This window comes from Mustela nigripes, chromosome 1, assembly GCF_022355385.1.
Source record: "Mustela nigripes isolate SB6536 chromosome 1, MUSNIG.SB6536, whole genome shotgun sequence".
Taxonomy (NCBI): domain Eukaryota; kingdom Metazoa; phylum Chordata; class Mammalia; order Carnivora; family Mustelidae; genus Mustela; species Mustela nigripes.
Window position 1 is genome coordinate 33,479,297 of NC_081557.1, and position 14,822 is coordinate 33,494,118.

Genomic DNA, 14,822 nt, shown 5'->3' on the forward strand with positions numbered 1-14,822 from the left:
CAGAGAGCCCGATGCGGGACTCGATCCCAGGACCCTGAGATCATGACCTGAGCCGAAGGCAGCGGCTTAACCCACTGAGCCACCCAGGTGCCCTGAAGATGATTTTTGAGTGGACAACCATCAGGACTATTTGGTCTGAAATTGTTAAGTGCCATTGTGTTATTGGCCTCTGGAGAGCAAATGTTCTTAAAAATGTTTCCCAAGATGCCTGAGAGGCTTTGGTTAAGCTTCTGCCTTCAGCTCAGGTCATAATCTCAAGGTCCGGAGACCCAGTTCTACATCTGACAGAGGGCGGAGTCAGCGGTGGGCAGGCTCAGCAGTGAACCTGCTTCTCCCTCTGCCTACAGCTCTCCTTGCTTGTGCTTTTTCTCTGACAAATAAAACCTTTAAACAAATATTTAAAAAAAAAAACAAAACCTGCATTTTTTTTTAAGTACCACTGCTTATGCTGTGGCAAATATTTTTACATTCATGTATATATCATCTACAGAACTGTAGGGTACCAATTATGATTAGCACTATTATCAGATAGTTACCTCCTAATACTTTGTAGCTTAGTATATTAAAACGATTATAATGAAAATGGTACCAAAACGTAACCTAGCCACACCCTTGATTTATTAAGTCACACTGATTGTTTGATCATTAGTAAATAATACACCATAAAAAAAATCATTGTAGGTGTACCTGGGTGGTTCAGTTTCTTACTGTCTGCCATTGGCTCAGGTCAGCAGCCCCCATGGGGCTCCCTGCTCAGCAGAAAGCCTGCTTCTTCCTCTCCCTCTGTGTTCCCTCTCTCAGTGTCTGTCAAATAAATAAAATCTTTAAAATAAAAAAGTCATCGCAGAAACAACTGTGTGGCTCCCTCCATTAAGTGTCTGCCTTTGGCTCAGGTCATGATCCCAGGGTCCTGGGATGAAGTCCCGCATCAGGCTGCTTGCTCAATGGGGAGCCTACCTCTCCCCCTGCTTCTGCTCTGACAGGTGAATAAATAAAATCTTAAAAAATAATAATAATAATAAATTTCATCACAGTGTTGCCTAAGAATACCCTAATGGGTCCCTATAATAAGAGTAAGTAGCAGCTTCACCTAATGTAATGAATGGACAGTCACTGTTCAAAAAAAAGTTACTGTTCAAATTTTATTTGGTATTTTAGTTGGTACAACAACACTTAGTTGGTTGTATGGTCTTTTTACATTATATGGCAATGTACACTATATTCTGACAAACATGGTACACGAAGTAAGATCCTTTCGAACAGTTACGCACGATACATGCAATAATGAATTTATACGTTGGAGCCCAGGATGTGACTGACTGGAAAAGATGGACTAGGCATGTTGGGTGAAGGAACCTGAAGTCCTAGAACACACAGGAAATACTCATCTGGTTTGAAGAGCACCTGCTGCATATGCAATATTGGCAGTGGTGCCTCTGAGATGAACCCATTTAGGACTATAAAGGCAGGTATCATCCAGCATCAGGGTATAGCTGCAGGGTTTACTGAACCATTCGTATTTAGAAATTTAGGAAACTGATGTTTTTTCTTTATGCCATTTTGATATTATTTAAGTAACAGATCAGATAATAAGGACAATGTACACAACCTCCAACTAAAACCCTGTCGTAGTCTAGACAGGGAAGTGGTACATTAGAAAATTTTAAAACTGCAGCTCCTTTTGGATCCCCCAGAGTGTATCTGCACTCTTCTTCAAACGGGCCTCTTCCTCAGTAGTTAGAGTCACCTTCACAACATCTGAAATTCCATTCTGTCCCAAGATGCAAGGAACACTAAGGAAGACATCATCTTTAATTCCATAAAGACCCTGAAGACAAAAGGAAAAGTATTTTATGTTTTGAGCACACATTCTGGGGTCTCCCAAGACTTTCATTCTTTACAATTATGAAGCTTATTTAATACAACTTGAGAAGTAGGAACTCCTGTCCACGTTTTCGGTTAGGATGTTAGGAACAGTGCAAGTCATCAAAATACCAGCAAGATTTCTGTTATAAAAGACAATCTAAATTATTGCCATTATCCATATTACTGTTCAATTTTTAATGACAACATTTTGGCAACTCTACTTTGAGTGACTTCTTTTTTCCTTCAAAGGAAAAAGCTTTTCTTTTATGGTCTTCCACTCACCTCAACTTATTGTAAGTTATCAAGTTATCTATGTGAACATAGTACCACTAAACATTAATCCCAAAGTTCAACGATTTCTCTCCAAGAAAGTTGTGACTGCATTTATTATGTCACTTAAATCAAATTTATGTCACTTAGATTTATGTCATTTAAATCAAAGACTGATGACTAAGTCTGTTTTCACAAAAAAATTTTTTAATTTTTTATAAACTATGTAATGTATTTTTATCCCCCGGGATACAGGTATGTGAATGGCCAGGTTTACACACTTCACAGCACTCACCATAGCACATACCCTTCCCAATGTCCGTAACCCCACTCCCCTTCTCCCAAACCCCCTCCCCCCAGCAACCCTCGGTTTGTTTTGTGAGATTAAGAGTCACTTACGGTTTGTCTCCCTCCCAATCCCATCTTGTTTCATTTATTCCAGAAGAATCTTTCTTAAAAACCAGAAAATAACCACATTCAAATACAATGTACCACTACATACACCTACCTTAATCATGGTGGAAATTGGATGCACCCGCCTAAGATTCTTCATTATACTTTCTGCCAAATCTGCCACAGACAGTCCAATGGCCCAGGAAGTGTAGCCTTTCAGTTTGATCACCTCATAGGCACTGTAGGGTAGGGAAGGACAGAGAAAGTTAGGAAAAAGTAGGGTAAGAGAAAGCAAAGAACAAACACATGCTTTACAGCAAATAATGCCATGAAGTTACATTACAGACCTCAGTAATGCTTGCATGCATACCAAGATATTATGTATAGGGATGTTCACAACAGTACAATGTATATTCAATACCACAGAATATTACAACTGTCAAAACAAGTAACTACATGTACATGCAACAAAATAAAGGATTAAGACGTAATACTGAATTTTAAAAAATAACTCCAAGATTAGATTACATCTTTGACTCAAAGCAAGGGATGGGCAGTAGGACAGAAGATGAGTGGGAGGAGGAGCTCAGAACTCCTATTCAAGTACCAGCAGACTAGTAATTCTAACCCAACAAAACACTACATTTAGTTGACAGCTATTATCAATGTTTCTTGGGTTGGGTGGTGGGTTCACAGGTTTTTGTTTTTGTTTGTTTGTTTTGAAGTTTTTATTTATTTATTTGACAGACAAGAGTTCACAAGTAGGCAGAGAGGCAGGCAGAGAGAGCGGGGGGAAGCAGGCTCCCCACCGAGCAGAGAGCCCAACGCAGGGCTCGATCCCAGGACCCTGCGATCATGACTGGAGCCAAAGGCAGAGGCTTTAACCCACTGAGCCACCCAGGTGTCCCGGTTCACAGGTTTTTTAAAAGAGGGTCTTGCCTAAATCAATCCTGATTCATTACTCAGTTCTACAGACTGAGGCCCACACATGGTTTGTAGTAAGTAAGTAACAGGATGGTAAGCATCTGCCTTCAGCTCAGGTCATGATCCCAGGGTGCTGGATCAAGTCCCATACCTGGTTCCTTGCTCAGTGGGGAGCCTGATTCTCCCTTTGCCTGCTGCTCCCAGTGCCTATGCATGCACTCTCTCGGTGATAAAAATCTTTATCATATATATATATATATATATATATATATATACACACACACACACACACACACGAAATAATAAGACCAAGCTGAAAACTCCCGTATTTACATAATTTCATACAATATTCACATTTTTAGTACAATTATGAATCTATACATTGCCTGAAACTTTATAATCATCTGAATAAACAAGTTTGCTATTTCTAATCATAAAGCCTATAACAGGAAATTGGATTTAAAAATTCTTGGGGCTCCTGAGTGGTTCAGTCAGTTGAGAATGTGACTCTTGTTTTTGGCTCAGATCGTCATCTCTGGGTCATGGGATTGGCCCCATGTCAAGCACCATGCTCAGCAGGGGGAGGTCTGCTTGAGATTCTCTCCCCTCTCCCCTTCCCCTGCACGCACGCACATGCTCCCTCTCAAATAAATAAATCAATCTTTTCTTAAAAAATAAAGAAATAAAAGTTCTTATTTCTGCGGCACCTGGCTGGCTCAGTCCATGCAGGATGTGACTCTTGATCTCCGGGGGGTTCTGAGTTCAAGTCCCACACAGGGTGTAAAGATAACTTAAATAAATAAAACTCTTATCAATAAATCAATAAAAATTCTTATTCCTAACTGAATGACCCATATATGCTATTGAAATAAAGACTTAATCTGAAATACAACTTCCAAGCACTAAAAGATTTATACTACTATAGAGTAATACAGCAAAGACTGTTGCATTAACCATTTTTAGTTCTTTACTTCTGTTTTATAGTATGTTCTTTAACAAAACATCAGGAAAAATCTTTTTTTTTTTTAATTTTTAAGTAATCTCTACACCCAACACGGGACTCGAACTCACAAGCCTGAGATCAGGAGTCACATACTCTACCAACTGAGCCAGCTATAGCCAGGCGTCCTTAGAAAAATGCTTTCCGTCAAGTACTCAAATGCTATTAAACTTTCAAACTTCAAAATAAAAATATAGGGGCGCCTGGGTGGCTCAGTGGGTTCAAGCCTCTGCCTTCGGCTCAGGTCATGATCCCAAGGTCCTGGGATCGAGGCCCGCATCGGGCTCTCTGCTCAGCAGAGAACCTGCTTCCTCCTCTCTCTCCCTGCCTGCCTCTCTGACTAGTTGCAATCTCTATCAAATAAAATAAATAAAATCTTTAAAAAAAATAAAATAAAAATAAAATAAAATAAAAATATAAGTCTTATGGGTGCCTGGGTGGTTCAGTAGGTTAAAGCACCTGCCTTCGACTCGGGTCATGATCTCAGGGTCCTGGGATCAAGCCCTGCATCGAGCTCTCTGCTCAGCAGGGAGCCTGCTTCCCTTCCTCTTTCTCTCTGCCTACTTGTGATGTCTTGCTCTCTGTCAAATAAATAAATAAATCTTTAAAAAATAAAATAAAATAAAAATATAAGTTTTAATCTTCTGTATTGCCAAATTATGGGATCCATTACCTGTCAACCACCTGTTTGTGAACCTCTTTCCACTGTTCCTTATCTGCATCAGTGCCTAAGTCAGGGTGCAGATTCTTCAGAGACACACCAGCAATGTTTACTCCACTCCATACAGGCACTAGAAGAAACAGTACAGAATACATTTACTTCCACATGTCATCCAGCAGACCACAAAGCACCCTAACCAGTCTTCCAGGCTAATCTGCTTTAAGTCAACATACTCCTTGCTTGTTGACTTAAGACCCTTGATCTGTAACAGAAATAAATCACTTTCTCTGAGATTTGTAGACCACTGGTCTGGGGGAATAAAGAACCAAAACGTTCCCAGGCCACAGAGGCCAGCAAGTCTGTTCGAAGCTGCCTCACCTTTCTGATTAGCCCAGCCATCTTTCAGCAAAATGTTTTCTTTTCTTAAGGTCACATGAATGATTTTACTGACCTCCCTTTGAGTATCTGTAAACCTTGCCCTCCTTCACAGAACAGAGTACTTTTGCACAACTCCTTGGTACTAAGGAACCAGACCTTCTTGCACACTAGAAGAACTAGAACTTCTTGCACAATCTCTGAGCACTGAGTAACTGGCATCATCAAATCTGCATGCAATCAAGAAATGTTACAGACCACTGTGTTCCCTTAACTGATTAAACCCCTTCAAAAGTCTCTGGGTTAGGGGCACCTGGGTGGCTCAGTGGGTTGAGTGTCTGCCTTTGGTTCAGGTCATGATCCGGGATCAAGACCCCCATCGGGCTCCCAGGTCAGCAGAAAGCCTGCTTCTCCCTCTCCCTCTGCTTGCTGCTCTGCCTTCTTGTGTTCCCTTTGTATCTGTCAAATAAGTAAATGAAATCTTTTTTTTTGAAGATTTTATTAATTTATTTGAGAGAGACAGATAGTTAAGAGAGGAACACAAGCAGGGGGAGTGGGAAAGGGAGAAGCAGGCTTCCTGCTGAGCAGGGAGCCCAATATGGGGCTCAATCCCGAGACCCTGGGATCGTGACCTGAGCTCAAGGCAGACGTTTAACAACTGAGACACCCAGGTGCCCCAATTAGTAAAATCTTTAAAAAAATCTATCTCTGGGCCAGGAAGAAACTTCAGAGTTGGACTTTTGGACAAGGGTCTGCCTTCTTCCCCAAGTTGCCAGCCTCTTGAATAAAGCTCATATTCCCTTCCAGTCAAAACTTGCCTCTTGACTACTGGCCTTTTGAGCAATGGGGAGCCAAACTTGGGTTCTGGAAACAAGAATAGTAATTTTTTTTTTTTTACAGATTTTATTTATTTGACAGAGATCACAAGTAGGCAGAGAGGCAGGCAGAGAGAGGAGGAAGCAGGCTCCCTGCTGAGCAGAGGGCCCGATGTGGGGCTCGATCCCAGGACCCTGGGATCATGACCCGAGCTGAAGGCAGAGGCCTAACCCACTGAGCCACCCAAGTGCCCCAAGACTAGTAATTTTGACCCTTTTTCTTTCTTTCTTTTTTTTTTTTGAAGAGTTTATTTATTTATCTGACAGAGATCACAAGTAGGCAGAGAAGCAGACAGAGAGAGAGGAGGAAGCAGGCTCCCTGCTGAGCAGAGAGCCCGATTCGAGGCTCGATCCCAGGACCCTGGGATCATGAGACCTGAGCCGAAGGCAGAGGCTTAACCCACTGAGCCACCCAGGCGCCCTTGACCCTTTTGTCTAATTCTCACTTCTTATCTGGGGAGGATTACCTGCTGTTGGTAGATGGTCAAGACTACAACCACCGTTACTCTTAAACTTTCATTGACTGATTTATGTAAGACTAAGAATTTTCACCATATTCTAACTTGTTTTCCTACTCTACCGCGATGTTTAATCCATGTGTATTTGAAAAATAAAGACACTATGAAATCATAAAAGGAATTTTCTTGGCCTAAGTAACTGAGAACTCTGCACAAAATTAAAACCTCTCTTAGCTGTGATAGACTTTTTCATCTCCTTCATTTGGATTGGCTGACCTTATCTGAGCCACAAAGTTCAAGTCTAGACACAGCTGTGATATCAAATGACTGAGGTCATCCTTAGAACTATTCTCTTATTTTAATATGTCCACTGTATTAAGTAATTTTATTCCCCATCCATGACATAGGGATGCCATAAAATGTTACATAAAAGTTAAAATCTTAACCATTCTTAACATAAAAATTATGTCAAAAGATAGATTTCTAGAAACCATCCTACTCCAATGAATGGGTATCTGATTTCAGCTCTGGTTTAATAATGAAACTTCTGTAAATATTTTACAACAATTTTTTTTTAAAACAAAAAGAGAAAATAGTTATGCTTACCACTGGAGTCTCCATGCTCCCCGAGGATCCACCCATGACAGCTTAACGGGTGAACTCCCAACCTTTCCCCCATTAGGTAACGGAACCGGGCTGAATCCAGATTGCAACCACTTCCAATAACACGGTTTTTGGGAAAGCCACTTATCTTCCAAGCCACATAGGTCAAGATATCCACTATGAAGAAAACGTTTAGGCAAAGATACTAGGTCAATTATTAGATAATGTTTAGCTAGTCAAGATACATGGCTCTGTATGAATCTTGATCGTGCTTATGACCCAACATTTTTATTAAATTTTTAAACCTTTATTTGTAAAATGGCAAATTCACGAAGTCCTCAAGAAGTGTAGTTTAATGAAAATAAATTGTGCATTAACAACATCTTATTCATAATTTACCTAAGCTCTTCTTGGGCAAGTAACTAATTTCTAAGTTCTAACTACATTTAGGGGCACTGTATCCCCCTTACTATTTTAAACTTAATGATTTTAGCAAATCCGTTCACAAGAGGAAAATGAAAAATATGAGCAACAGATGTGTGTATACAGAACATGACATATACTATCAGTTTCACTCGAGTTCATCTATTTGTACAATTAAAGGTCTCACCTGGATTGGAAACAACAAGCAACTTGCAGTTTGGGCTGTATTTGACAACATTAGGAATGATGAACTTAAAGATGTTCACGTTACGCTGGACCAAATTAAGACGGCTTTCTCCCTCTTGCTGACGTGCCCCAGCTGTGATAATAACCAACTTGGAGTTTGCGGTCACATTATAGTCTAGACAAAAGGGAACAAAAACCAGATTACAGCCTTTAAGAGAACTCTAATACCTAGCCGGCAGAAAGTTGTTCTGTAACCTTCTCTAATGGACAGTTTGAACAACTGTGTTACCTCCCCTACTTCCTTTCATATATAGGGAAATACAGATAAATGCTTGTACTGCTACCTTCCCACCCCCATCTTCTCCTTTAGTTTTTGGCCACTTAACGGGAGGAAAAGTAAATCACTACCTTCCTTGTATTCTGGTTTTAGACTGTGACTTTAGTGACAGCTCAGAGGAGCTGGAAACAATCAAATGAGGTTGTCATCCCTCAATTTTTTTGCCACCTGAGCTCATGCTCACACTCTCCCACACTCTTTCTTTTTTTCTTTTTTAAAGATTTACTTATTTGAGAGAGATGGAGGGTGAGAGAGCACAAGTGGGGTGAGGGGCAGAGGGAGAAGCAGGCTCCTGGCTAGGCAGGGAGCCCAAAGTGGGATCAATCCCAGGACCCCGGGATCATGACCTGAGCTGAAGGCAGATGTCCAACTGAGTCACCCAGGCACCCCGATACTCCTGTTTCAACTTAACTACTTCACTATGATCACACCAGTCCAGAGACAGGCTGTTTTGTTTTTTAAGCAAAAGCCACATACTTATCAAGTATGTCTTGCTTCTAGATACCCTATGGTACAGGATAGTCAACCCAGCCCATAGGTAAGTGGTCACTGATTTTCAAATGTCAAAAGAAACACCATTTGTACACATGTCCAGGTTTCTTGACCAGGGCTCTTAAGTGTAAAAGGCCCAAGAATATCCGAACAGGCTCACTTATCCTATTCTCAACTGTTAGGTGTGAAAGGAAGTAGGGCAAGTATATTAAATTTAAATATTAGAAACAATGTGGTTACATACAAACCTGAGGAGCTTTACTAATTACATGCTAACTCAGATGCTTTCCACATTACAGACATACTGGATTTCCATTTAAAACCATTTACTAGAGGGGTGCCTGGGTGGCTCAGTGGGTTAAGCCTCTGCCTTTGGCTCAGGTCAGTCATGATCTCAGGGTCCTGGGATTGAGCCCCGCATTGGGCCTGCTTCCCCGTTCTCTCTGCCTGCTGCTCTGCCTACTTGTGATCCATCAAATGAATAAATAAAATGTTTAAAAAAAAAAAAACTCACTTACTAGAAATTGCAACTTTCAGAAAAAAGGTTACCAATGCAAAATTGTTCAAAGGCTCTCTGATCCTATATAAAAAGCCAATCTTTGAAACAGAATTTCAAGCCTGATAGAGAATTAAGTTTAGCATAGACCACAATGTAAGTTTGTTGTAATTCACCTTTGCCAGAGACAATTTTTGGTGTTCTAAGGAAAAGGCTTCCATGCTGGAGATCCATCATTTCTCCCTTCAGTTTGTCTTCCATGACATCAACAAGAGCAAGTTCATCTGCCAAGTCCTAAGAGATGTTAACAATTGTAGTCAAATGGAAAGCATACATTATTTAGTCAAATAGAAAGGCATGCAAAAATTTCTGTATTTCTAGGACAGAAAGAGTTCTGCTACTTTATTAGTATCGGGATATACCTCAAAATAAAGGTAGGCCCCCATTTAAAAACTGACTCTCAGATGACCCTTCCATAGGAAGAAGTACTGATCTCTCTTCATTAGAGCAAGCTTTGCAAGGGCTCCACCACGCCACTGTATGGAGGCAGAACCCTGGACTGGCAATGGATGGAATATCACCCAATTACATAAAGCTGCTCTATTTATACTCTCAAATTCAGTTTTTTAAATTGATTTTAGGTCATTATTCATTACATAAGTGAGTCTGACTAGTATCACGACTTGGAAGTTAAAAAAAGTGGTATTCTGGATCATTCTTTGTCTATATATTAACCAATACTAACAGTGTCACATATAGATAGATTTGTGCACTGCAATATAGTATTGGTAAAAAATATCCTTTCAACTGAAGCAGCAAATGTTCACAGGTGCCATCTCAGACCAGGAGCATCAGTAACATTTAACAGACATGAGTTGTGAACTGTTATAACCAAGTTAAGTTATACTAGCTGAGCTACAGAACTACCCCAAGTCATCTATGATAACCTTGCACTATGCTTATACACACCCAAGTTAGAGAGCATCATAGGAAAAGACCACAGGTGATTCACAGGTGTAAGAAAACAGATGGCATCAATTTCTGATCCAACGGGAAAGCAGTAAGAATTGGTACAGGCACCCCCTCGTTTTCAGAAGTCTGCATTATGCCAATTCATTTTTATACAAGACCTAACATTGTACCTGTTTTTACTGAAAGAAATCCAAAGAGGATTTGTGCTTTTATGAAAAAGGCAAAAAGCAATAATGGCATTCAGTTGTTTGTTCTGCAGTGAGCCCTTAGAGTAGTAGTACACATCCCAAGTACCAACAAGCTCCTTCCCTAGGAAACTTTATGCATCTCAGTATCAAGCTGTCATTGCTTTGAACTGCGTGAACATCTGTACTTCACCTCTATTTTGGGTATCTGTCAGCAAGATGTGTCCTAAGGTTCAGAAAAGCCCAAGGTTATTTCTTGGGTCTGGGAATGCTCAAAAAATTTTCCGTATTAATCAATCAGACTGTCTTCACTTTACACCATTTTGGCTTCAGAAGGGTTTCACAGCAATGGTCTCCTGTACGATGGTGGGGGAAACCTTTACACTATGTGGCTCCTCGTAAGTACACATATGAAGCAACATGCTGTAACCATACATAGCTCATAGCTCATTTCTGCCTTCAGTTCCTTATTTCAATCCTTTCCTGTTCAAAAGCCAGAATTAATCATTTCACTCTCTTATTTGAACTCCAAATCTAAATTTAAGATCTTTTATGGTAAGTTGCGATTATTTTTATATATAAACCGGGCCTGACTACTTAAAATGTGTTTATTCATTCACAAATTCTAACTAAGTGTTCGCTCCATAACTGATACCAAAATTTACTATTCAAGGTGGCAATTTTTGTGGAAGAAATGCTTAGGATTTCCCACATTTAGCGTGATTTTAATTTTACCAATGTATGATTTTCAATTCAAAAATTATTTTAAAATAACTTTAGCTTGTTTAAAGGCATGGGCTCTTTTTCATTTGTAGGCAATTCATCCATGTTAATAGGGCAAAGTGAATTTAAGGAAGGGTCACCCTGGGGTGCCTGGGTGGCTCAGTCCTTAAGTGTTAGCCTTCGGGTCAGGTCCTGGAATTGAGCCCCTCACCTCCCTGTTCAGCGGGAACCCTCCTCTGCCTCTGCCAGCCCCCCTGCTTGTGTTCCCTTTCTTGCTGTGTGTCAAATAAATTTTTAGAATCTCTTTAAAAAAAAAAAAAAAAGGAGGAACTGTGTCACCACTTGCCTGACAACTTTTTTTTTAGTTCAGATACGCTTTTGGTATGGCATCACATTTCTTTTTTTTTTTTTTTAAATAAGATTTTATTTATTTATTTGACAGACAGAGATCACAAGTAGGCAGAGAGGCAGGCAGAGAGAGAGAGGGAAGCAGGGTCCCTGCAGAGCAGAGCCCGACGTGGGGCTCGATCCCAGGACCCTGGGATTATGACCTGAGCCGAAGGCAGAGGCTTTAAACCACTGTGCCACCCAGGCGCCCCTGGCATCACATTTCTAAAGTTTGTTCCATAAAACGCTCTCTGAGCGCATGAACCTGAATCTTTGTATATACAATGTGATAATCCAATTCTTGGAGGAGTGGGGGGATGGGTGTCTCCCAGAAAGATGGGCTCTCACTTACCTTCATTAAGATACTGATGGCACAAGCCATGCCAACAGCACCAACCCCAACAACTGTAATCTTATTTTGGGGGACATGTTCTTCCTTAAGAAGATTCTGTATCAGCTGGTCTTTGAGAGTTGCCATTTTGGACTTAGAACCAAAAGGAATCTAAAGGGGAAAAAACACGCACAGTCACTGCATCTTCTTTGAATTAACGCTATTAACCTAAAGCTGTTCCAAAGGAGTTCGTTTTACTTCTTTTGGGGGTACTTGCCACTAAAAAGGGGGAAGGAAAAAACCTAAAGCTGGCCACAGGAATGCTGAAAGACCGAATGCCAGGGTCTGGTCTCTCTAGGATCTCGGTGTAAAGGATCTCACCTTGGCGTGGAAGAATAGCATTGACGTTTGAGTGTAAGTATAGCTTCCTGAGGCCTCCTTCATCTTGAAGGTATTAACCCCAAGCGGGGCCGCCTTTCCTCACACAAAATCGCTGTGAGCTGCCTGCCCACTCTACTCCAGTCACCGGGGTTCCCTCCAAACCCTCAAGTAAGGACCCGAGGAACGTGGAAAAATCTCCTGTAACTGCCTCCTGAAACGACTCAGTCGTCTTAGGGCATGCAAAAAGCTCTGCTCATGCGCAATCACTCCCTCCTCCAGCCCCAGAAGATGCCAACGGTCCAGCCCGAGCTCGTGGGGTTTACCGCCCCTCCCCCACCCTCGCCTGCGCGAGACTCGCGCGCATGCTCATTTCCAAGCAGTGGGCGGGGACAAGAGTAGAGTAGGAACCCCAAGCTTTCCAGAGTTGGGCACTGCCCCCAACGGCGGCGGCCGGGGTAGCCCCGCCCACGGGCGGAAATGACTGGAAATTACCGTGCTCTTCGGGTCAGACGGAGAGCGAGCACGCGGCGGACTTTAGACCTAAGTAGTGCCCCAGCTGGCTGCCTCCCCGGCCACGCGCGCGGCCACGGCCAGACTTTAAATCTTAAATACTTGGTTGCTGTTAACAAACCGGGAGGGAGGCGCCTCGTGTGGCTTCTGCTGCGATCCATGTTGCAAGGGCGTGAGGCCCGGTAGGAGGAAATTGTCAGTACAGGAAGTGCAAAAATAGCTGTAGAGGCCCAAAGCCCTGAAGTTAACATGATACTTGGTGTAATCCTCCATTTCCAGAGCCGGGGAGGAGGCCTTCGCTCTGCTAATGCAACCCCGCACTGCATTCACTGGGAAGATTATCACAGGCTGCATCCCAAAGCCCCACGTCTAGTCTTGAGTTCCAAATGGGCAAAAATATCCGAGGACTTCCAGGCAGGCTGCCCAGAGTCACCAAGCTGGAATCGGATCTCTCCTTACAAATCACTGCTATTTCTAGACCTGGCTTCACCGAAAACCTAAGGATCCAGCGAGACGGGTGGACGGGGACGGGTGACGGAGGAGCCCTGCAGAAAGAGGGTCTATTCCCCAAATCTGCCACCCACTTTGTTACCTCAGAGTTGCCCTAACCTTCTCCCAGCTTTAGGTCCCCCCCCCCCCCCCCCATTTTTCAAAAGGAGTAGATGGTACCAGATATTCTACTCGCAAAATACCATCTGCGACGCAGGAGAGCTGAATTCTCTTCCGGCTTCATCTTTGCATGCACCGTGCCTAGGGCAGCACTTGATACATCAGCAGTCGCTTATTAAGTGTTAATTTGCGCAGAGACCGCCCTGTAACAGGGACAGCAGCAGCTCCGTGGAGTCCACCTCTCGCGAGCCCCAGGGTTAAAAAGCGACCCGAGCAGCGCTCCCCGGCTTTCATACCTCCTCCCCCAGCCCCACCGCCCGACTGCTGAGGCTTTTTCGGCTCTCTGGGTTCTGGAAACCGGACCTCGAGTTCTGTGCCGTTTGCCTCTTTTAAGCCCGGAGGTATGCCCCACCCTTCGTTATCTGTCCTATTCTTGTCCTTCTGCATCCACTTGGCCTTTCCACCACAGGATTTCCCAGCCCGACCGGAGATCGCGGTGCCCGCTTAGAGCAAAAGCAGAGTGCGGCGGGCTCCCGAGCCCACGCAGGGCGTGGGCCACCGCCCAGGTATGGTCTGCGAACTCTGCCTCCACCCCGCGACCCCCACGCCCCGGAAGCGGAGACCCCTTTGCGGGCAGCGTCGAGTTAGCAAACCAGAAGCTGCTCGCTCTCCTGACCCTCCAGCTCCGTGCACTTGGGGCCAGACCGTACCGGGAGTGCACGTCGGGAGGGCGAGCGTCAGCGGCGCGCGAGACTGAATCCGGACTTGGCGGCAGCGGCTCCGACACTCGGAGCTGAGCGCGGGAGGGGCCTTAAATGGAACCGCGAGGCTGACGTCAAGGGGGAGCCAGGCGGACGTGCGGGAACCCACGTGTGGGTCGGACTAGGGGCGGGCTCCGAGCCGGGCGGGGCAGTGGAGCAGCTTAGGCGGCGCGCGCAGCGGGACCGCCAACCTGCCGACAGACCCGTGTGCGTCCGGAGATCTAAGGGGCTGCTAGAGCCACGCTACCGCCCGCCACAAAAGCCCAAGCCAGTCAAGCGGACCCTCAGGAAAAGCTTAATGGGAATCTTCACCGCTGTTTCTCATTGCCCAGAACAGCTTCTGGCACGTAGACTTTCAACAGCTTGTTGGAAAGGAGGGAATGCCTAGCATAGCATCATTCTGACCCTACCCAGGTCGTGTGATCGCCAAAACTGTCCTCCACCTGCTGCTAAACATTCCAAATCCCCCAGCTCGTAGTGAGGCCTCAGCTCTAGCCTTCGTTGGTGCTGGTTTCCTTTGCCTGGCCTGCCTTCCTTCCCGATATCTTCTTTAAACCTTACCCATCTAGTAACACACACGCGCGCGGGGGGGGGGGGGGGGGGC

At 43.7% G+C, this 14,822-nt stretch overlaps 1 protein-coding gene across 2 annotated transcripts; it reads right to left on the bottom strand.

Moving 5' to 3' along the window:
- Positions 1-1,116: 1,116 nt before the first annotated feature.
- LOC132022125 (L-lactate dehydrogenase A chain) lies at positions 1,117-14,274 on the bottom strand. Of its 2 annotated transcripts, none has more exons than XM_059407463.1 (8): positions 14,168-14,274; positions 11,979-12,128; positions 9,536-9,653; positions 8,036-8,209; positions 7,429-7,602; positions 5,127-5,244; positions 2,645-2,768; positions 1,117-1,828 (listed from the first exon to the last, which is right to left on the bottom strand). In XM_059407463.1, exons 2-8 carry the CDS (start codon positions 12,102-12,104, stop codon positions 1,664-1,666), a joined length of 999 nt encoding a protein of 332 aa, XP_059263446.1. In that variant the 5' UTR covers positions 12,105-12,128; positions 14,168-14,274; the 3' UTR covers positions 1,117-1,663. The 2 variants fall into 2 exon arrangements, with proteins under 2 accessions (XP_059263446.1, XP_059263436.1); XM_059407453.1 differs by lacking the exon at positions 14,168-14,274 and adding an exon at positions 13,541-13,561.
- Positions 14,275-14,822: the final 548 nt, after the last annotated feature.